This window comes from Anabas testudineus, chromosome 6, assembly GCF_900324465.2.
Source record: "Anabas testudineus chromosome 6, fAnaTes1.2, whole genome shotgun sequence".
NCBI classification, from domain to species: Eukaryota; Metazoa; Chordata; class Actinopteri; order Anabantiformes; family Anabantidae; genus Anabas; species Anabas testudineus.
Window position 1 is genome coordinate 16,146,599 of NC_046615.1, and position 24,165 is coordinate 16,170,763.

Sequence of the window (24,165 nt, forward strand, 5' to 3'; positions counted from 1 at the left end):
TGTGTGTGTGTGTGTGTGTGCGCATCTTTGTTGGAGGACTTAAACTGTGAAAGCATCTGGCCATGCCTGCCTGGCTGTGTGCTCCTGCTGCGGGTCAGTCAGGCTGTTTGGACATGAAGCGGCTGAGAGTGTGTGTGCAGCTTGCTGGCTTGAGAGTGTTTGTGTCCGTAATAGGCACTTAACCACACAAACCTAACAGTCAACTAAACCCAGCAGGCAACTAGAGAAATGCCAGAGGAGTTGCTCAATGATGTCAACAGCAAGTTCTTTAAGTTCTCTCCTTTACTGTGATAATTGATTTAATGTTTTTGTTTTTGTTTTTTTGCCTTGTATTATCAACATAAATGTGTGTGTTTGTGATGCACTGGAAATTAATCTTTTTGTATCCACAATGTCTGCTGAGAGAATAATCAAAAGGGGGCATGTTGTATCACTTACAAACAGAGCAGGAGATGGATGAGCACAGAAAGTGAGAGGCATGGAGGTAGTCTGAGCATTGCAGATTCACATTATTTATTCATATTATTTATTTCTTAAATTAAAAAGTAGAAAGCAAGAGAGGGGGCGAGTGCGCTGGGTGTTAGAGAAATACTTATCTATCATTTTGTGTGCAGACTGGTGGGGGAGAAAAAGCAGCATTATGTTTGGTGTCTGCAGCATAGTGGTGGGTTAATCTAGAGCAGAGAGGCAGTGCACGCTGCTCTGACACGAGGAAAAAAGTTGGAGAATCCTGTGGAAAAGGAGATTCTGATGGAAAACCCAGGAAGAAAAGACAGTGAAGAAGTAGAAAAACAAATCTGAGTGCAGCAGAAGATGAGAGGAGAGGCAGAGAGGTACATGCTTGGAAAAGAGAGGAAAAGGGAGCTTGAAAAAAGGGGTGGGGGGGGACCAAGTGGGAAAGCAGCAGAGAGAGACAGGGGAGGAGAGGGAGGTGAAGAGAGCGGAAGAGGGAGGGAGAAAGGAGGTGTGATAGTCAGTGGGAGAGGAGGAGACAGTCTGGTGGATGGGCAAAAAGACAAAGGAAAGAGTAGAGTGAAAGGGATCTGTCAGAGAGCTGGTTAGGGATGAAGAAACGAACAGATGCATAGAGATAAGACAGCCAAGATCTCAGGAGAGGGATTCAAGAGTGCAACGTGGAGTAACACAGTGGTTTAGTGGTTAGAGGTAAAAGGAAGGAGAGAAGACGGGGGGAGGAAGAGATTAAGGAAAAAGGCAGAGTGATAGACTGGCAGAGAAAGAAGAGCTGGATGAGAGAGAGAAGGGAGGCCGTCTCGTAGAGCGCATACAGCACGCGTGGGGCTGGTGTTAGAGCGAGAGAGAGAAACAGTGAGAGGGAGGGAGGGTGGGAGGAGAGAGGGAAAAGAGGGAGGGGGTGAGGTATTTAAACGCCGGAGCAGGACAGCACAGGCGAAGCTCTGAACTCCCCGAGAGTGAAGGTAGGACAGGGAGAGGAAGCAGAAGAACAGAGCTCTACAGTTTTTGCCACAAGCCCACACACTCACTGCACATACAAACACTCTCAGACGCACACTCACTCACACACACACACACTTTTGGACTTTTGACTCATCTTTGGACTCCAAAAGCTGTCCTCTGGAACTCTACCTGTGCCTTCTTTACTCCCACTTCATCACTCTCCTTCATCTTTTCACACCTTCACCTCCCCAGTCCCTGGTTGGTGAGGGCAGATGGCCACGGTGCGGGCCTCTCTCGGGGGTGCCTTAGGCTGTGTCCTGCTGGCCCTTGTCTTGGGGAGCAGCAGCATGGATTTCGGGGCACCTCCTGCGAGCTTTTACCCCCGTTTCAACCCCTTCTTCTTCCTGTGCACCCACCATGGTGAGCTCGAAGGAGCCGGAGTGCCAGAAGGTGGGGGAGAGGTGTTACTCACACTTCAAATTACGGGCAACCCCACAGCCTACACCCCTGGACAGGAGTACCAAGGTGAGCACCCCCACTACACTGTCCACTTTTATGCTGCATGCAGAATACAGTGAGATCTATTGTTTCAGCAATTTGTTGATGTCATTCATTCATATCAACTCATAAAAAAAGTGTTTTAAAATGATCAGTATCATCATAATTTTTACTTGTTTAGCAAAATATAATTATGTATTGGGTTTTCCTTTTGCAAAAGAAATTCACTTTGAGGAATACATCACTTACTCGTCCTAAATAAAAAACAACAACAAACAAAAACTTCTATTTGATTGTGTATTGCACATGTGTATTTTAAACACACCTGCAGTTAAATGCATTTCTTACAGGTTTTGCTTTATATGTGAGGTTCTTCTTTGGTGTGTGTGTGTGTGTGTGTTAGGTGTGTGGTGGCTGTGGTTGGAAACCAGCATTTATGTAACTGTAATAAGTAGTGATGCTGAGTGGGACTCCTGTTCAGCCGCTTTGGTGTTTGGTTACTGCGCTCTGATCCTTATGCTCCATGAGTAGGTGGCTTCTCTACAGAACTAACGGCAAGATCCCTTCGATTGAATGAGAGCGGAGCAAAAAAAAAAAAAAACACCGGTGCGAATAGACAAACAGAGCACCAAAGACAGAGAAAGAGTATAAAATGAGACATCATTGACAGTCCACTTTCCCACACTAATGTGCTGGCACCTGGTCCTGGAAAAAAGATGCTCTCTGAACTGATCCAGACTGTCTCATCATTGCTCAGTCACTCTCTCTCGCCGCTTAACACGAGGGACAGTGACCTGCACAGGCCACCACAGGCTCACATTCCCATGCAGTTCTCCAATTCCCTACGAGTTGGATGTATACACGTTTCATGTAAATTACTCATAATAGCTTACTTCCTAAATATACACAATTTGTATACATTGTCCCTATATTGTCCTAACCCCGTTTTTGTCATAGTTTACCTAACTCTATTTGGCATTTCTTGCTCTTTAGACAACTGCATTCCATTATCTTTACAAATAAACCTTTGAATGAGGATACGTGAAGCAGTGTCATTGTATACAGAAAGAGAAAGGATATGTGAAGGCCAGGAAACGGAGCAGGAAAGGAGAAGAGTCTGGAAGAAGCGGTATTATCCTAGGTCTGAAAACAACAGCTCAGATCAATCCTTCAGTTGGGGCCGGGCTTGTAGGGAGAGTGGGTAGGGAGAGATTTGAATAACTAGCTGGTGGATGGGAGGGATAGAGCGCATGGAGAGGTTTAAATAATTAGCATTAGAAATGTGTTGGACTAGGAGGAGGGAGATATTTAAATAGGGCCGTGGCTGGGATCGGATGGAGTAGGGGGAGATTTAAATGACGATGAGAGGATTGAGCAGATGAGATACAAGCAGCGGGGCTTGCACGGAAAAATGACAGGATTCCAAGCTGCTCACTTTTTTTTTTTCCATCCCATGTTTTGGCACATGATGTCAGCTCATTGTTAAATTCTGGGGGTTTTGACTGAGTTTGCATGAGGATAGACGGATTCACGGCAAGTGAGCGAGTAAAATGTGTCTGGCTGTGTGCTTAGTTGTGCAATAAGGAGCAATCCCAGTCTCTGTCTCTCTCTTCCTCCTCCCTCCCATCCTCTCAAGTCTTGACAGTTACATTAATTCTTGGTGGTTACATCCATCAGTTCTTGCTCTTACCACAGTCACAGACTGTTTATGCACCATACACTCAGTGGACACGATCAGTATACAGTATGTTCAACTGCTTGTTAACGCAAATATCTAATCAGCTGAGAACTCTGTAGCAACTCCTCCGTGGATTTAGTGATGTAGACACAGTCAAGACAATCTGCTGAAGTTCACACAAAGCATCAGAATGGAGAAGAAAGGTGATTTAAGTGAATGTGGTATGGTTTCTGATGCGATTTCAGAAACTGCTGATCTTCTGGGATTGTCTTACACAAACATCTTTCATATTAACAGAGAATGGTTGATGCCAGAGGTCAGAGGAGAATATCCAGACTGGTTCGAGCTGCTAGAAAGGCAACAGAAACTCAAATCATCACTTATTACAATGGAGGGATTCAAAAGAGCGTCTCTGAATACACAACACATCACCAAAGATCAGAAACACGCTGGTCTGATGACTCTGTTACTGACCAGGTTCATCTCTTTTACGACGACAGTGTACCCATGTAGTGATGGCTACGCCAGATCTCAATGCAATAGAGCAGCTTTGGAAATGGAGATCTACTTTATGGATGTGCCTCCCCCAAATCTCTAGCAACTGAATGTGAAGGCAAAAGGATGTCCAACCTAGTTCTAGCAAGGTGTACCAAATAAAGTGGTCAGTGAGTGTATATGCAGGGTGGAATTGAGGGTGGAAATGAGTTTGACCGCTCAGCTAAAAACAAAGAGGAAAAGAAATGGAAAACAGTAAACTTCTGTGTTTCAGCATACTTTTATTTGGTTTGGTCGCAACTGTTTTTTGTCATTGTTTTTATGTGTTCTCTGGGCTTTAGTTTTTGGATTACATTGGGTTTTATCTTCTAAAAGCAATGTGTGATCTAACCACCGAAAGAGCTGCATGTGGAAATAGTGGGCGGAAGGCATTGGAGATGTTGGCTGTGTGGTTGTTAAGGGTTGTAGAAAAGTAGAATGAAAAAAGAGCGAAAAGGAGAGAGGTTGTTAGTTAAAGGAGGGAAAGTTATAAAAATAAAAGCGGACTTCTTATAAAAGAGGCAGGAGGTGACTATCAACAGTATTCAGTCCAGAGGAACAGGAAGATTCTGGGTGGCCGATTGGTCATACAGTAATTGGGTTTCTGACCTGACCTCAGTGCCTCTTGCTTCTCTGTTGCTTTTGAGCGATAAGACCATGTGTGGGTAGCATACTCTGTGTGTGTGTTGTAGATGAGATTATTGTGTTTAGCAGTTCGAATGAAATGACCAAGAAAGGTTGTCTTACTCTCTATGTGAAATGTTTTTGAGAGGGTGGTTGTATTGGCAGGGTCAGCGTCGGACAAAATGGAAACAGAAATACTGTAGAAACACTCTGTTGAACTGCGGGGCAACAGAGGGAGGAGGAATGAAAAGATCTGTGGAGTTTTGTGAGTTTGCATTCAGACTGCTGGGTCAGTCCTTGCATCAGACAAATGGAAACAAGTGTCACTCACACACCGCCTTATCTTAGAAAAGAGAGCAAAGCAAGTAAGGAAGGTCACACTGGGATTTGAGCCTGCCCTCTAAATAATCAAAGAACCCTTTTGAACCACTTTTGCTACACTCATGAAGCAGTTATTTATTTCAGTAATGTCAAAGCGGTTTTTTTTTTTCTTTCATTTTGTCTCTGACCTCTTTTAACACTGCTGTGGGAATTTGTGATGTTCCCTATACAGCAACCACATGTTTATAGGAAACAACATGATAATACAAAACCCAGAGCTCTGCTTCACAATGCACTTTATCAGACTTTCATTCATGTTGTCTCTTGTCTTTTTGGAAACGTGTGCATTTAAATAGATGAACGAGTGTTAAAAGAAGCAATGGTGACACAGCAGTGGGAGAACAGGACTGTTAAAGTGTTTCAACATCATGAGTAGAGGAGACATTCTACCGTGTTACGCAGTATGATTAAAAAGAAAAATGGAAAAGTGTGGTGAGGCAATGGAATGTCAGTGCGGTGTCCTCTGCAAGTCAGCGGAGAATAGCTGGAAAAATGGAGGTGCATGAGCAGAAATGGGGACAGTGAGATTGATTGAGTCTTTGAATGTCAAGGAATTTGTACTACTTTTTTCTTTCAATTTCATCCTAGTTTTTAATTATGCTCGTGCACTGCAGATGAAAACTAGAGTTGTTTATCAAGCCAGTGGTTTGCAAATGTTTGTATGAAAAAAAAAAAAAAAACATGTTTATCATTCTGTCAACATTATGCTTATAGTATTTGAAAATCGTCTGTTTGTGCACACAATAGGGGTATTTACATATAGCATAGAATTACCGGTAGGGTTATTTATGTCAGCGTAAAGCACTGAATGAGCCACTTACCGGAGCCCCTGCTGAGGCATGCATGTTCAGGTAGGCAGCATGACACTCCCTGTCTCAATGTGCATTGTTCCCACACACTATTGAAAACCAAACAATATTCAGTGGGATTTAGTGGTGTCTGTACCACAGTGGCACAATAGAAAACAGGAGGTGGATCAGTCCTGACAGAGGGTAAAACAAGGGAGCTGCTTTGACAACTAGTTGACAGCACAGACGGAAATGGGCATAGGTCTGTGTCTCTGTCAGTGGTCTCTACAGTAGTCTGTGTTTCTTGGACCTTTTCCTAATAAATGATTGAAGACTCCTGAAAAACAATCAACAATCAAGGAGATTTGAACGTTGCCACTAAATAACATTCTTAATGGGAACTTGGAGATAAATTCATCCCCACAAAATGCCATCAGCTCTTTCCATGATAACCTATCAGATTAGACATTGTGAATTAGTACAGCAGCTCTCCTGCCGACTACCAGAAACAACTCATTGTGTCTCGCAATGGGAAAGAGGCCATTATCTCTCTGCAAAGTTGATTACTTGTCGTGTTTGAAGGAGTTTTTCTGGTACTGTGCTGTTGGCTGATGCCTGTTGAAGTGAAGGTCACAGGCAGACTCAAGGTCCTGGTAATGCAGTAAAAAAGGTGATATTATCTTTCCCATACACCAGGTCATGTTAGTGAAGCTGCGCTGAGATGTCATGGAATCACTGGACCCAGATTGAATGCCAAAATGGCATCAATCTTCTGTGACTTCAACAGCCTGTCGGATGGCACCATCAGTACTTAACCTCTGAGCGGACCGTTAAAGGTCTGCTTTCTGACCTCTGACCACTTCTTGTCAGTGCTGCATTGCTTGTAGCTCTGTTCTTGCAGAGTGATTAGATTTTGCCGGTGTCCCTAACCTTCCTGTTCACCAGTCTAATGCTCCTTTGGTCTCCGTTCAGTGTAACTCTAACATTTTGCATTTATAAATTTAAAACACCAGGAGAGTTCCTTAAGTATTTCTTCCAGTACAAAAAGCATTGGTCAGTGAACCATCAAAAGACTGGCCTAGTTTTCATGCAGACATCCAGTTTAGGGCAATATGGACACTGAAAAAGGAGGTAAGACTGAGCAAAGAGTAGAGGGGATGGGGCTAATGGTTTAATAAGGCAGCATGCAGTTACCCCTAGTACTTTCAAGTGCTCCAACGCAAGCTTCCCAGCTTTGCCTCCTGCTGCTTTGTCTTAAAAAGTCACTTCACTGAGTAGAGAGAAGTGTGTCAATTGTTTGTATAGGTTTGCTTGTGTTTGGGTGTTCTGTCTTTGTGGACATTGAGTGATGAACCATTTAAAGAGTATTGTATTCCCTGAGATATGCCAGTTTCCTTTATGTGAGGGAGCAGATGGGCAAGAAATGAGAATGGATATTCATTGGGAATCTTTCCTTTGTGACATATGCATGCTTGGCCATGCACACAACAGTCAGCTCTTAGTGGGTGATCCATCATGACATAGAGACAGGTCAGATGTTCCGCTGCCTAAACACAAATCTCCTGATCAGCAGACTATTACTATTCTTTGTGCTGATGTTACAACAGGATATGTCACATAATGATGTAAACAGGTTAGTTTTCCTCCTGTCGGGTGCTAAATGGCAGTGACAAGTTGTTTTCACAGCATCATGTTGTGGCTATTTTAACATACTGTGCAAACCTATGATAGTTTAATGACAACACAACAAACTGGTAGTGACAGACATATTTGCAATGTCTCTGACTTTGTATATTCTCATGAAGAGGAAATGCGTTACTGCAGCTCGGGAGAATTTGAAACCATGATAGTTGAGACGGGCCAGATGCCACCTATATGCTACGAATCTGGAAAATTGATTTACTGCATCAGGGCACAATGAATCGCCTCGGATAACAGTGACATTGTTAGCCTTTGCCAGGCTGGTGCCAGAATGATGTAGCATGGTGTGGTGTGGTTCCAGGTGTGGTGGAAATAGCTAACACTGAAGACAGTGAATGGATCCCTGCCAGGCAGAGGCATGTGCTTGTGCCAGTCTTATCTGGGCAAGCTGCAAGTAGCTTGTACATTTTTTATTTTCAGTTTCCTCAATGGATTCATTTTCCAGCCAAAACAAGAAAGCTCTTAACAAGCATGTGTGAGTTGTGTTTTCACTAACTTTCATGAGTGGGCAGACGAGTGGGCTTACGTATTTTCAGGATGTTGGAGTGTGTGCTTGTCTGTTGGGGGTTTGCCTGATTTAGAGTGCCTTTCTGTTGATAATACAAGTTGGGGTGTGCAGATGCTAGATTCTGCTGTCTTAGTGTGTGCTTGCTCGCTGTATTTTCCCTTGTGTCCCTTTTCTGGTGTCTGGAGATTTACGTTTTAGACAGCACAGACAGATTCCATTCCTGGCACAGTATATTGACATCACGAGTTTTTCCACGCCTGAAGCACAAGGCATTTCTTGTTGGTGAAGTTTAAGCATGCTGTGTTGTAGTCATTGTTTTATACTACATCAGTCTTTATGGTGAATACAAACATACACTTGACCCTGAGAACATGAAGAGGAATCTCAACGTATTTACTGCCTGTAAAATCATTAATTATTATTAGCACATTACAGTTTTTCTTTTTGATGCCTACTTTCAGCAAACATGACTTGCAAACAAGCCCAGATACCAGATCTGCACAGCTTAGACAGCTCCATGTGCCTATGCAAACTCATGCTAATATCTGCATCCTAATCTTCCTCATAACAATGGGCCTGTGTTCATTCTTCTTAAGGAGTACGTAGTGGCTCTGAGCCTGATTTTGACAATTGATGGCTCCTTTATAAATCTCTAGACCTCTAGAGTGTTGTTGTCATGGGGTGGTTTCCCAGCCTCTGCTGATTGGCGTGTCAGCTTTGCCAGTGGGCTCTTCCTTCTACAGAATGGAGGTTCTGTTGGAGGATTGCGCACCTCCTCCTCCTCCTTCTCCTCTTGCTCTGGATACTCCTTTTGGCAATTTCATTGAGAGAGAGCTGTAATCGCTGCTCGGGGCCAGTGTGTCGTCTGTGCTGATAGCATTCAGGGATTCTTGTAGCGCTCCAATGGACTCACTACAGAGGAGGTGACATGGTGCAACTGGCTGGGTGCTGGGCACATGGCACGTGGCACAGGCGGATTAGCCCCCCCATTCAGCACTAACAGCAGGCTGGCAGAAGCAGATTACACATCCGCACACATGCACAAACTCATACATATTACTGCTGAAAGTGACAGCATGGGTTAGGGGGTTGGTGTTTACAGGGCCCCAATAATTCATGCACCTAATACTCTGATACCCCCTGCCCGCACAGGCCCATGTCACCATCAAGTGAGGTGAGCTCTGTCTGATGCCAGGCTCTGCCAGGATGAAAACACACAAATTCTTCCTGTAGATGCAGATTATGCACATTCATCTAGCTTTTTATGTTTCAGGATTTCTGAAAGTAAGCTTAACTTTGCAATGCACTTGTCATTAGAAGCATCTGTCTGTACTTTAAGATGATATTTCAGTGAACTAGAGCCATATTAGATAAACCAATGCTCGCCCAGTGTACGTCTTACACATCAGTGGATCTGGTGTTTGATTGTAACTCACCTTTTAAAGTGATTGGCAACTGAAATTCAGAACTATAAACGTCTAGACTGAAGAATAAGTGAGACATCACGTTCCTGCCTCAATGTTCTCTGGGGAGACCAACAGTGTCTATCTAGAGAAAGAGATAGCGTCTCTCTCATTGGCTCAACTTTGCCTCTGGCATCACTTTTTCTTCATTAATGTCGGTCAGGGAACACGTGTCTGTCACCTGGTACTCATTGTTTCCTTTCAAGGGGATCAAGAAAGGAAGCTTTTAATCAAACGTCGTTTATGATCGCCTCTTTGTGGGAATGGGAATCGTGTTTATTTATTGCATCCTGTTTGATCTCTCTGTGAAATTGCTAGGCTACAAAATAACTAACATATGAGGGAGAGTAAAAAGAGAAGAATTCCTGAATATGCAACCTTTGTTTTAGTGGCATGCCAGAAAAAGAAAGGTTGAGAAGAAGAAAACAGAAATATCAAAAAGGAAATGTGAAATCCATAAAAGTGGAGTACTGCTATCAAAGTACAAGGAAATATGTGGCAAGTTGGTGACTGTGCCTGGGCTTGTGAATGAACTTGTGCCAAACTTTAAACAAGAAGACTGCTGCATCACAGATCTACTGCTGCAAACGTAAGTGGTCATAAATGCAGCATTTATAGTTACAAATACACCAAATACCAGTATAACCAGCCTGAAACAGACCATTGTATCTAAACTTATCGACACATTTGTTTATGTGCACATGAAACAGTATGTTGACAGCAAACAATGCATACTTTGGTGCATTGTTTGTGAGTTTATTAAACTGACTCACAGTGTTTCTGTACTGCCAGCAGCTAAAATAGAAATACTTCATTCCCATATTCTACTTGATAAATACAATATTTTCCAAATGAGTCCCACTGCTTCTGAATTCTGGCTTTAACCTCCCCTTGAAGTCGCTGAGTCACTGAGTAATCGATTTGAAGAAAAACAGAGGTCTACGGTAGAGACTAAGATAGAAAAGAGGTACAGTAGAGATGAGAAAGGGACAATGGTGGGAGCTTGACAGTGTTAATTACAGCAATGAGTGCATTCTTACCAAGCTGGGCTGGTGTGATTAAGACTGGATGTCAAAGGAAATGCTCCCCATTGATCTACTGCCAGCAGAGACCATCTAGTCTTTCATTACTACAACCAGCTTGTTAATTAGAAATCAATCTTTCCCCCTTACTCTATGTAGCCATCCTCCACACCACTGTGCCACTCTCCTTCCACTCAGAAATTCATGCACAAATGCTATGGAGGCATGTCCAGCTTTGACTAATGTCAGTACCTTTTCACTTAGTTGGCTATAATGTGTAATTTTCACGCCAAGAAAGAGTAGGGAGCAGAGAGCAAAATAGTGTGGCACAATATCCTGTCTTCCTTTCCAGCTCCCAGGACGTCTCCAAGCTCTTCAAAGAATTTTCCAAAGCTTGTTTTGAGACTACTCTTCTAAATGAAAGAACCACGAGTGGTGAAATTACAGAACAAAAGACTTTTGTTTGTTCATTTTTTTTGTCTTCTAATAATCTAATAGATGCTATAATGATGAAAAAAATATGTTGCAAAAGTGAGAGGAAAACGAGGGAGTGGAAAAGATGCTGAGGACTAAGCGGACATGTAACGTGAACCTCTGCATGAAGTGACAGTTCCATTATTCATATTAGAGATATTATATGTGTGATAGTTGAAACGTGGTCTGGACTGTTGTCAGTCTGGAACACTACAGTAAAACCAAATGTTTAAGTGCAAAAGGCATTCAAAACTAGTTACAGATGTGACTGATACACATGTACGTACATTGTAGATAACTCAGCTTTAACATGCAGAAAGTTTACTTCCAAATGCCTATCTACTGTACATATCGGAATCCAATGAAGCCATATCATATGAAGTGTCCACCCGTATGAACGGCTAAGAGGAGGGCAGGTACATCTGGTGCTTACCGTTTCATCTCCTGAGCTTTAGTTATTCTGGAACATGCAGTGTTAGAAATATAGAGATGGCAATTCAGCAAGACCAAGCAGCAGGACTCATTTTGAAAATATTGTATTTTTCAAGTAAAATATGGAAATAAAGTATTTATCTTTTCTGCTATTTTAGCTGCTGGCAGTACAGAAACACTGTGAGTCATTTTAATAACGTGACTGAGTGCCTCCAAGACACTGACATTTATTAAGTTTGGCCTTTTTGTGTGTTGCCCATGCCTCTTTTTAGCATATAGTGTTGTGTATATTGTGATCTAACTAAAAAGCCAATTAGCATCATGCTAGGATGAATTGAATTTTAAACAGCTCTAATGTTTATTTTCATGAAGTAAGGTTGAAAAATACATCAGATTATTTTGATAAAAAGGCCAAAATCACAAAAGTTATTATAAGTGCTTCACTCACAGCCACTCAAGCATCATTCCTTGCCTATGTATGTTGGCTTTACACTGACAATGTAACACCACGTCTAAATAGAGTTTTTCAGCGACAGTACAGACTGAGGGTCATATTTTAGAAGCGTTTAGAGCCTAATATGCAGTTTTTACACGGGATCATGATGTTTTTCTTCTGTTGACAAATAACCCTAGTTGCTGAGAAAAGGTGCAGGTTTTAATAAATACTATGAAATATCAAACAATCCTGTTTTCTTGTAGCAAAACAAAATAATATTAACAATGAGAATAAAATTATGAAAATGTCTACAACATTAAAAAACATAAATATACTTTTTGTGGCCAGAATGCGGAAAAGAGTGAGGAGTGAAGAAGATTTAGCAGCTGGTTTCACACCCAAGGTGAAAAGCAACCTTGCATTACCAACCGTTCTGTCTTCCTAACTTAGATCTGTCATATCTACTATTTTATTAAAGCATTATGTAGTCTGGACGGAACAGACATTTAATGATAGGAGATCTGTAGCTCAATTTTCCAGAACATCTGTGCAGGGAGACTATGGATGTTTAAGCACCTCAGTCAATGTGCTGCAGATGTCCACTATCAAGTTAGTGCTGACACCGTCTATAAAAGTTGTGCTCATGCTGTCATCGCCTTTCTACTTTCCATATTAAAGAATTCATTTTTTTAATATTTAGAAAGGGTGTCACTTTTGTTGACATCGCCCCAGTCCCTCTAAAAGCCTCAGAGTCTTGCTGTGACAGATGTCTTCTTCTTCTGGTCTTGGGACTGTTGGTTGTGAAACTGTTGTGAAGGTTCTGGGAGGTGGGAGACAGACCAGCTGTGGTAAAGGGACGGGGGTCACTTAGGCTAAGTGGCCTTGTGTCCCTGAGAGGGACGGTGAGGTTATATGGGCTGTGTCTGACAGATTGAGCCTCATTACCTCCTTCCTGGTTCCTGTCAGGGCAGCTCCCAGTGGAGCAGGTGAGATGGAAAGGGAGTTATGCAACAGTGTTGTTTTATGCCCAGTGTCTGTGTTTTGTCTGAGTGTACTTTCACAGCTGGCTTGTTGACTATGTGTATTTGCCTGTTCGAGTGTGCAGGTAGATTAGTGTGTGATGAGGTTTATGTGTGTATGCTTGCCACAGGTTTTATCTCTATTTATTTTGTATTATAATGGGTGTGTTGTTCATTTCTGCCCAGCGTAAGCAGCTGTGGTTTGGGTCTTAACCCAGTTGTTGAGGTTGTTTGGGTTTTTAATGATTTTCAACATTCCTTGGATCTTCACTCGAGAACGTCAGGCCTACACAGTGGCAACTTCGGTATGTTTGTTGACATTAAGATTTTTATACTTTCTGGTGTTTATGTTAAATGATAGTGTGTTAAAATGTTCAAAATGTGGTTTTGAGTAAAGTGAAGTGAAGGAGGATCCTTTACTTGTCACAGCCCAATATTTTACTGTTTCCAACACTTAAAGGGCGCTGGAGGCCACTTTTCTGTAGTAATAAATGTTAAAGAAATGGTTCAACACAGAAACAAGAGTTTTATCCAGAGTGAAGCTCAACACAACTTGCATGTGGTCTCTGGCAGGGTTGTCTCAAGACCCCTAATTATACCTAATGTCATATACAAGCCAGTGTTCTCCATAAATGTGGTAGTATGACATGTGTGGTTTGTGGATCTCTCTACTTCTCCTGCAGCCTGTCTTCTGTCTACTGACGCTGCTGCTGGTGCTACTACTAACAAAACTCTGTAATTGATGTGGAATTTGTTTAAACTTTAGATAAGTTAACAACTAGTTACTGTAAATGCAAATCTGTGTTTCAAGGTTCATCGGAGTTCAAACTGTGACCATTTTGCTTCTGTCTAGAAACTGTTAGTAATGTTTACAGCAGAAGCATAACATGAATAAACAGTCATTAGTCGGTGTCCCTGTATTAAAGAGTATCTCTTGCACCTGATTTCTCGGCTGGTTTTTATTTAATTCTGTCTCATTTCCTTTATCTTTGTCCATTTATCTTTCATTTGCACCTTTCTTCGTTTCACTGTGTATCTGTTTCATCCTGAGCTTCTCTACCTCTTCTGTCTCTGATCACTTCATTCCTTCTGGCAGCACATCAGGCAGTGCCCAGAACTGTACAGTGTTAATTACAGTACCTGTGAACAAACAATGTTAAACTAACTTAAACTTTGAGGCAGAAGGAGCTATAAAAAGTCAAATAATGCTGTGGTCAAGTTGATATTGAACTGCAGATATGTTGTACTGTCTGTGTATAGAATGTGTGACTTGCCATATACATACAGTATAATATAACATACGTTGTGTTAATAGAACATTGCCCACAAAATTGTAAAGGTAAAATATCTGTTGCAAATTAGTCATATGTACTTATAATTTTTAGGAGACCAGGTTGCAGGGCTGGGTGGCTGAAGGCTTTTCTTCGTCTGCAGAACACATGGTGTTGATCATAAGGACAGCTCACTCTCCATTCCTGGCACTCACAAAGCAACAGAGGGAAGGAAGCTTATCATAATATAACCCTTTACAGCAACCATAAATTATGCATTTTATTCTGAATTATATTCCTTTACTGCTAACATTTTGTTATAGTACATTGCTTTAAGATGCGTTTAATTAATGATTATGCAGGACACTGTTACTTGCTGCTTTTAGTCTTAAATTATTTAAATCAAACTATCTTCTGCTCCCAAACAGACAGTGCTTTTTTTTACTGTGTCTTTCTTCATCCCATCAAGATTTTACCAAGATTGACAAAGACCAGAAGAAGTCCAGATAACAGCACTATAACTTATCAAAACCCATTTAGAGTCTCATAGCAAGGACTGGTACTTAGATGGGTTCTGCATGTTGTTTGAGGCCTCTGCAGAATTAACCTACTGTATGAATAATGTTGAAAGCCCAGACAGATGATTTGCTATCAAAGCCAATTTCAGGTTAAGAGAATTGCCTTTGAATTGTCACAGTGTGATGTGCTTCTTCTGAAAATGCAATGTTCACTTAGAAACTGTTAAGAAATGTTCTGTCATAACTGATTTAGCCCTTTTGATAGCAATCCCTTTCCAAGGAGGCCGTATCCTTCTTATACAGCAAACACCAATTTACAGTAATGCTCTACTGTAAAACACAGTAGTATGTAACAGTACTTTGTTTGTAGAATGGTGTCACTTATAAGTTACTTGTGCATGAAAAAAAATCTAAAAATCACAGCAAAATAAAAAAGAGAAACTTAAGAGCATATAAAGTCCACTAATGAAGGTAGGAAGGAAGGTGTGAACTTAAGCTTTTTCTGTGCAGAAAAACTTCTACACTGGTGCATGCGACACATTTGTATTAATGTAAACAGGCAAACATACATCGCATCCTATGAGAACAGCACAATGAAGTGTGATTGTGAAGCAGATTATGTGTGAGGAACAGGATGCTTGTGACAGAACTGCCTCTTCACTCCTGTTTTTCTCCACGGCTGTTGCACGGGTGAAGCCAAGTTAGGCAGGGAATAAGGCTTAATCTACCCTCCTTGGTAAAGAGAGCACAACCTCAACAAAGCAAGTAAATTGGACTGAGAACAAGAGTAGGCCTCGTGTTATAATCCCTGGCAATGACCATGAAAGGATCTGTTAACTGGTCCCAAGAGATAAATTGCTTTCATTCAGCCCTTTGTAAAACACGTTGGAGATGTTGTAGTTAAGCAGACCTGTAGAAGCTCAGAGGCTGATAGGTTGTCTGTGATCTAGTGTTTCACAGCAGCAGATGGCAGTGCCAGCAGGCCAGGATGGTGCCAGAAGGTTACGCAATGGAATGATGCCTCTAAGACCTGACTGGAACACCACATGACACATATATGTTCAGAAACACACTTCCCACACAATCATCTGAACCTGTACAGACTGCAAAGAAGCATACTTGAATGATTCAGTTTGGCTGCAAATCTTTGAACTTGTGATCAGTTTAAAGGGCCAGCCTCCCTTTTCTTATTAAAGGAAATAGCAGCCTGTCCCCAGTGGTGCCACGCTCAGGTGACTGACAGTTTTAACTGTTTCAGGAAGCCTACAGTGAAGTGGCACCCCAACATTGGTATGGCCACGGAAACAGATGGAACTATAGCTTCCCCACGGTCTGGCCTTCATTTCCTGGTCCTCTCTGGGCCACGCGTGTGTCTGCCAGTGGGATATGGGTCAGATGGTCGGCTATCTTTATCCAGATTGTTGCCAGGAAAACCTCCTTCCATTTGGAAACAAAAAGGGTGTCCTCCTGGTTTGTTTGGAGGAGAAACATTGGGACTGATAGAGTTTCATCTTAACTTTATTCTTTTGTTAGTGTTTTGCACATATTACTGTTGATACTACATTATATTACTCGTAATGTTTTGCTGTAACTGCACAGTGCAGTTTTTTTATGGCTGCAGTATAATGTGAGTGCTGCCGAATGAAACCTTGTCAACCTCCTTGTGTCGACGTCTTTCCAGTCTCAGGAACTTACTAAATGTTTTTCCAACATTTGTGTAAGTACAGTAAAGGTTATGAATGTGGGTGTGGTGAAGACTGGTGGGTGTGTTTGTACACAAAGAGCAGAAAAGAGCTGTTCAAGCCATGCCAACCATGCGGGGACTTCATGGCAAGTTGACTAAGCTGAAACCTTAAATCAGTTCTTCTGTCAGAGCTCACAGGCTTCCTGTCCAGCTCCAGTCTAATCCCTCGCCATGCTGTTTTCTAAGAATGAGCTCATGACAAGCATTGCCAACCACAGTACTGACCATGCTTTGCTATGCTATAAAGACACATTACTATTTCTTTTGGGATGCCACTGGGCCCTATTATCAGGTCCTGAGTATGAATGTTGACCAAGAATGAAGTGAGCCATTGACAGTTTCGAATTTCCAGCATGAGCAGCACATATTTTTTATTTTCTTTTTTTTAGCATTTAATAGGCCTGCTTCTTGCTTGAAGAATGAGCCAAAGCCATTTATCAATTCCACTACCTCACTCCTTGTACTATAAATAAAGAAAGAAACAACCAGAGAAAAACAGATTGTCTGTATAATCGCAGGTGCCTTCGTTTCTGAAGGCAACAGTACACCTCTCTGGGACTAGAGCAAAATCATACTTTAGTATCTTTTTAAAAATTAAACACATCTTCACTGTCTTCTTCCAGTATGTTGTTTATTAAAGATGCTTTTACATCATTCAGGATAAGGTGAGGCACTTGGGTAAACTAGAAGCTAAAGCAATCCTGTCTTTCTTGACGGCCACGTAGTCAGAAGAAGTCACTGGAAATCCTATCTGAAAAATTAAACCAACTCAAACCAAAAGTTTTTGTGAGACAAAAAACAGAATGTTCTGCACATGAATAAACTCTTGTTAAAAATAGACTTCCTGGATTACTGGTAATTATGTTGGATCTAATTCTTGTGGAATAGATTGTCACAAAATATTCACTTTCCATTACTTATTAGTCATCAGTGTGTGGATTCTGTGTGTATGCATTGTGTGTGCTTGAGCTCTGAGAGACGCGTAAAGCCAAAGCCAGTATTGTATTTGTGAGTGTGTGTTTTGTTGCTTTATGTGGTGTGCACGTACGTTGTGCCTTAACATTACTCCTGGTAGATCCAGAGAAGTGAAGAAAGCCCCAGGCCCATCAATAGTTGAGTAGGGGCACGGTTATGTGTCTGTAATGAGGCATACCACATCGCATCATCAATATTACATGCTGGCTTAGGGCCAAGAGATGTGCTGTGTAGTGTGTAAGTATGAGTGTGTGCATGTGGATGGGAGTGCTATTCATACACTGTAATGCATACAGTGTAATGAGTATTTGGCAAGACCTTAGTTAGTTGTGCATGTAACTGCAGATGCTAGACTCGCCCAGGAGAATGTCCAACCCCTGATGTGAAGGATTGAGGGAGCAAAAGGTTGGACCCAGAGTGAACCACTTCATTACTAAAGGTTATTTATTTTTTATAAAACACCTTTAGTTTGAAATGGCCTGTAATGATTTGTGTAAGCTAACGATATGTTTTCACCTTACATGTTTCTGCTCAGCGTTACGGTAGGGAAAGCTTAAAATGCAGTCCAGATGTTTGTATGAACTGTGCTTGCCTCATTCATTCTTTGTTTACCCATGATCAAATCACACACAAGTGCAGGCATGTGCACACACACACACACACATGCCCAAACACATAGAATGGTTAATAAGCTGGATAATAAAGTTCATCCCTATTCCCGCCTCATGGTTTCTCATCCCCCTCAGCCAAGTGAACACTACTCAGAAATGAAGTATGGACGTGAATGTTAAAGGCTACCATCAAAGGCCGCCAGCATTTTCCTTTGGATTTGTGTGTGTGTGTGTGTGTGTGTGTGTGTATAACCCCACAGGTGATTGGATCTGATCTCATCTCATCTCATCTGATTGGCTCATTCGTCTCATGCATTCCACAGGAGAGTGAGGAAGGGGTGTTAGAGGCTTGTCTAAATAATTTAGACCTTGCATTTGTATTGATCCGGTAGCACTGCTCTCCACGGACCACTCCACTACCCCCTGCGTCTCCGTACCTCTTCGCTCATGTTCTTGTTTTCGATTGTGACCTTGTGCCCCTAGCTTTACCTTCCCTCCACCTTTTCTCCCTCTAACCTCATCATCACATCAAACAGTGTGGGTACATTGCTGTGAGGAAGCAGAAAATGCACAAGAAGAGAGTAGATGGGGAAAGCGCAGGAGAGAAGGTTTTCTGCTATGATTCCTCAAATGGGAGTGAGGCTGAGTGGGAGAGACTGGAAGAAAGGTGTAAGCAGTGGATAAAGAGAGAAATAGCATGGTGGAGGCAGAGAAAATCTTTTGTGTGTGTGTGTGTGTGTGTGTGTGTGTGCATGTGTGTGTATATGCAAGTGCCTGTGTAACAGAGTGTGTGTAACCTTGGTGATGCAGGTCAGTGGAAATGTCGAGTACGGTGTGCATGGAGGCTGGTGAAGCCCAATCCAACTTAGTGCATTAAACTCAGTCCATTACTCCATTAAATACTGCATCATGCCACGGCCTTGGCTGAAGGAAACATAATGTAAACACTGATAACATGTCTCGGCACAGTCTGGAATGGATTTGTTGAATAGGTAATATATTCTGGGAAGCAAAAATAACACAAAAGAGGAGCACATGGATGCACAGTATGAACGTGATAATTGCTTGTTTGAATGAGAAGGCCTTTTCCCTCCATTCTCTAGGTATTACCGTGTTAGAGGTGCACTGAGCAACATGGATTGAATATGATAATGCTTCTGTTGCCAAGCAAAATATCTGTCTTTCTCACAATACAGCTTCTTGTACATGCTGTACACGCTGATACAGTTTGGCAGTGCTTGCAGCTGACAAGAAGTAGGAATACAGAGGAATCATGTATTGCTCACATAGGGTAAAGCATTTGTGTTATTATTATTTAATTTGCTAATTATAACTGTCCAAATTTCAATTGTGGCCTATTTATATAAACCAGTAGTTACTGGTCCGTGTATGCTTGGATCTGATCACTTCTAATGGTTTTAAAGAACTGTGCTGAACAACATTAACATTGACTTTTGCATAGTGGAGTGAAATACAGGATTCAGTCCAGCTCCATAGCTGGATTTTTGTGTATAAACAGTGACAGGAGAAGAGAGGAGGAAATGTCTGGAAATAATAAAGAGCGTTGTGGGATGAATTATTGAGGCTTTGATATGGAGGAGAGGCAGAGTGAGCTGTGCTCTTAAGACTGAGTGTAGCACAGACACATTCAGACACAGACACAAATGCTGGGCACCTTATGTGAGGATGTGTTAATGGAGTCACCCAGACAGACAGACAAGCAGGGGGACTGGGCCACACAGGAGTCTGCTGTGCCCAGACTCCCACTTTGAAACACACCAAGCCCAAAAACAATGAACAGCCCAGACCAAACCGACATGTTGCTATTCTGAACAAAAACACAGCAACGCTGCAGGTGTCTCCTCCTTTTTCCGTTCAATTTTTCCCCATAAGCAGGGGGATTCCAGGGTCAGGAAATAATGATGCCTCCATCTTTCCCACTGCAAAGGATTTTGTTCCTCATTGTTTAAAAGTGTATTTTCTGACAGTGTGTGATCCTTTGGGGCGCAGACTGTTCCCCTGTGCTCTGATCTGTCTGGCTGGAAGCAGTCCAGCGGCTGGGATCTTTTCCTCCAGTGATGTACGTAGCTGGCCCTGTGGTCCCGTCAATCTGGGCCTTTGTTTACGAGGTGGATCGATAGCTAACATGCTGTTGGATATACTAAGCTGTTGATCTGTATCGCTGGATAATAGACATGGCAGTTGTTTTACTTGGATGCTGTTTGTGGTGACCTGTAATGAATAGTCCCGGTCTGAGTCTTAGCACGGCTATCAGCTTTGCAGTCAATTAGCTCATCAGTCTCTTCTAATAATGCTGTCAATGGGGAGAGGTTCCATTAAAGTGCTCTTATTTGTTCAGGATGAGTTGGATTACATTCCTGAGCTGCCGGCTGTGAGAAAAAGAACATTGCGATGTTATTGCATTGACTTTCTTTTATTTTTTTGTTTATTTTTTTGTTCCTTAAGTCCTCATTTAGCAGGTTAAACCTCCACATGCACACACGCGTGCTTTCCCACTGTAATAATACAGTCAGTGTTAACAGTACAGTTTGCCTGTCTGAGATGGAATAGCAGTAAAACTTTTGAGTTTGTTTCTGACTAACATCGATGATAAACTTCCTTATTTTTCTCTCTCTTCAGTAACCATCTCTACCAGTGTCTCCTTTGATGGTTTGTTGGTGACTGGCCTCTACACCTCCACACCGGTCCAGTCAGCTCCCATTCCTGCTCCAGCTGCCTTCGGCTTTGGTGAGTGTTTATGTGTTAACTGTATCAGATGCAGAGAAGACTGTTTCAATAAATGCTCGGCTCAGCTTTGGCTTTTACAGCAAACAAACCCTCGGATATTCTAAATAGTGCAGTATCTTAGTGCTGGGATTATGCCGTATCATAGTGAGCATGACCCAGCTCAGTCAGCCACATCCGTTCCCAGAATAAGACCACTTCCCCGCTCCTGTTACGACAGCCTGTGATGGATGAGGAGTGGGGACGAAGTGACCGGGTTTGGCCAGATGGGTTTTCATTGAGGTTTGAGAGAAGAAAAACAAAAGAACTGTGAATGTGAAACAAGGAAAAGACATTGAAAAATAAAATAATGAATGTATGTGAGACGTCTGAGAGACAAAATCAAATCTGAGACAGTGAAGTAGAACATATTTTCTGGTATTCAGTTCTGGTCAATTGTTGAATTGCCCAAAACATTGAGTAGTGCAGGTGAACAGCATAGCCATTTAAATTACCTAAAGCATGTTCCTTTTATTACAATAATAAGAAGCTATCCATAGATAATACAATAACAATACAAAAACTTTATCTATTACAAATACCACAAATTATAAAGTCAAGTTTAGTCCTGAAATTGTTTTGACATGTGCAATGTGCCTAATTTTACAATAAATGGATAACTGAATTACACTACGGATAATTTTTTGACACATACAGTATGGAGGATTTCACTTGGATAAAGTGTGTGTGGATGGAGCCACTGTGTGAAGAGGTGGGGGCCCTCAAGGGATAATGGACCAACCATTAAGAACTCCCTAGAGAACAGGGCTGCTGGCCCAGAGCTGCTACCCGGCATGCTCGCTTATCCTGACTAACTCCACTGTTCTTCAGATGCTGACTTCATCCCGGCCAGGGCAGCTCTTCACTCTTGGCAGCACTGTTTACTGGGGAGGCATCCAAGCAAGGATTGCGTCACCTTTGCTTCACTCTCATTAATTTCAGAAGTTTTAAGAGAAGTGCTGCACAGACTGATAGACAACAGCTCGCGGAGCTGTGAGTTTCTGCATAGTGTCTGTAAAGCCTTCCATTACAGTAATCTGCTAAGCATTGATGCTTAAAAGTTTCACGGTGCTAGTCACTCAGTCAGTCCTCAGCTGAAGAGCTCTCTGCACTTTCCCTCTCCGCTCTGATACTCTTGTATCGTCTCCCCAGCATGGGCTTCTGGACTCCATTGGAGTTACAGGCACACACAGATTCCTTGTTGTGATAAAAGCAAACAGGAGAATGGTTTATTGCAGCCACCACAGTCGTCTTCTTAGTGTCCGAGGTGGGACTGCTGTCTAAATTACAGTTTTATTCCTCCTTTACTTCAGTTTTCTACACTAGGGTGAGAAGGCTCTTCTGCCTTGGAATGGCTGAAGAGCAGTTCTCCCAGAGAGAGCTTCATTAATGAGCTCATGGAAACCCGGTGACATCGATGTGCACTAGAGCTCCAGTGTTTGAGAAAACTCTTTGCAGATAATGCAGTGGGACAGTTATACAAACAAGATGACGCGTGCTGTCCATTTTGTTGTGACAAATACAAAGGGATCTATGAGGACAAGGCGGTCATGCAACTCCACAAGGGAGTTTTAGGAGACTGGTGTTTAGATTGTCTAAGATAGGGTGTGCCTCTCATCCTCTCCAGTGGAAACATATAGGAACAGAGATACACATGGACAGCAAGATGCATACATGCACACTTAGAGCACGAGCTGTTTACATCTGTCCCAGTGGTGGCTGGCTTGGGGAACATGTGGTTGACAGATGCATCAGTGCAGGAACATGACTAACTGACAACTTGAATTCCAGCACAAGAAGAATGAAATCTACAGTGACCACACTGCCACCACAGGATCACCCACACAGGGAGAAGATCAGGGGTAAATTGAGATTTCTAAATAAATATTTTGGACATTAAAATATATATAAAAATACATAGCCGGAAGGGAACAGTGTTACGTTAGTAGATCTTTTATTTTTTCTAGGTTTGTGTTAGAGGAGAAGGACACCAAAAAATAAAGAAAAAACTGATAAAACCAGGAAGCGGTGGAGACAGAGAGGTTAGTGTTTGTACACTCTGTGTGGGGATGTCTAGCGGTTGGTGTCGTCAGAGTTGTGGCAGAGAGCAGACTGGAACACGCCAGCCTCCAAAAACAGAATTCCCCTCGGCCTTCCATTCTTTTTATGGAAAAGTCATAAAAACCGATGCATGCTTACACACGATCTAATTGCAAGTGAATACACCTACTCTTTCACTGGTCCTCTTCTCTTTCTGTCCCTGCGCTTTTCTTGTTTTGGTCTGAAATATGCACTAATGTAGATACTCACACACAAACACCATGAGCTGGAGACAGAAGGGAACATTTTATTGGCATCCACTGGCAATAACAATGCACTTCACACTTTATTATAAAAATGTGAAACTTTGAGAGACTGTCTTTTTTTCACTACATCCTCAAAACATTCTGCCCACTTATTGTCAAATTAACTGAATGTGATGTGAGCAATTGGGGTGGCATGCAAGTTGGTCTGAGAAATGTCGTATTTTTTTGCCTCTGGGCTCTGTAGCTTAAAGGCAGGAGATCCCCCACCAGCCAGTGGCTAACCACAGATCTTTATGATACTGTAATTTCTTTGCTATGGCTAGTGCAAAATGAGACAATCTGGAGCTAAAAACAACACGTTTGGGACCCATGCCCATTTAAGAGAGGGAAAACACTGAGGTGTAAATTGCTTTTGGTTCTTATGAATGTTATAAGGGTCTTGAAAAACACAGCCGCAGCAGTTATTTGGTTTCGAGGTGCCAGGCACTGGCAGGAAAGGCTAAACATGTCACTCTGGGCTTCATATAGTCACAGTATACGGTTAATGGATGAGGTAGCATGTAAAGTGATTAATTGTGTAATAGACTTTGACAACCTAATTACTCATTAGAGACCTTTGCAGCATGTTTTACAGTTCAGCTAATAAACTGTGTGTGTGTGTGTGTGTGTGTGTGTGCGTTAGTGCGACATGCATACATCCATGGAGGGGATGTCTTTGCAAACTGCCAGAAAAGCAACACGAGTCTGGAATGACTCAGCTGCTGGAGAATTCCAACTGCTTTGTGTTTTTTCCCTCCTTTGACTTTTATTCCATTAAGAGCTCTTTATTTCCAATCCAGTCTTTTGATTTTCTGACAGTAATTCACACACTTTTCAAAGTAGCATAGATTTTATAATGAAAAAAATACTTTTTTTAGTACTTTTTCATGATTTTGATTTATTTGATCCTGGTATACAGAAGAGACTACTGCACAAAAAATAT

The 24,165-nt window shown here is 42.0% G+C and overlaps 1 protein-coding gene across 1 annotated transcript in view; it reads left to right on the top strand.

Moving 5' to 3' along the window:
* The first annotated feature begins 1,430 nt into the window (after window positions 1–1,430).
* reln (reelin) overlaps window positions 1,431–24,165 on the top strand; it is an 82,615-nt gene continuing 59,880 nt past the window's right edge. The window contains 2 exon segments of the mRNA XM_026365754.1: window positions 1,431–1,941; window positions 20,734–20,841. Coding sequence (XP_026221539.1) covers window positions 1,689–1,941; window positions 20,734–20,841 — 361 coding nt within the window. The 5' untranslated portion in view covers window positions 1,431–1,688.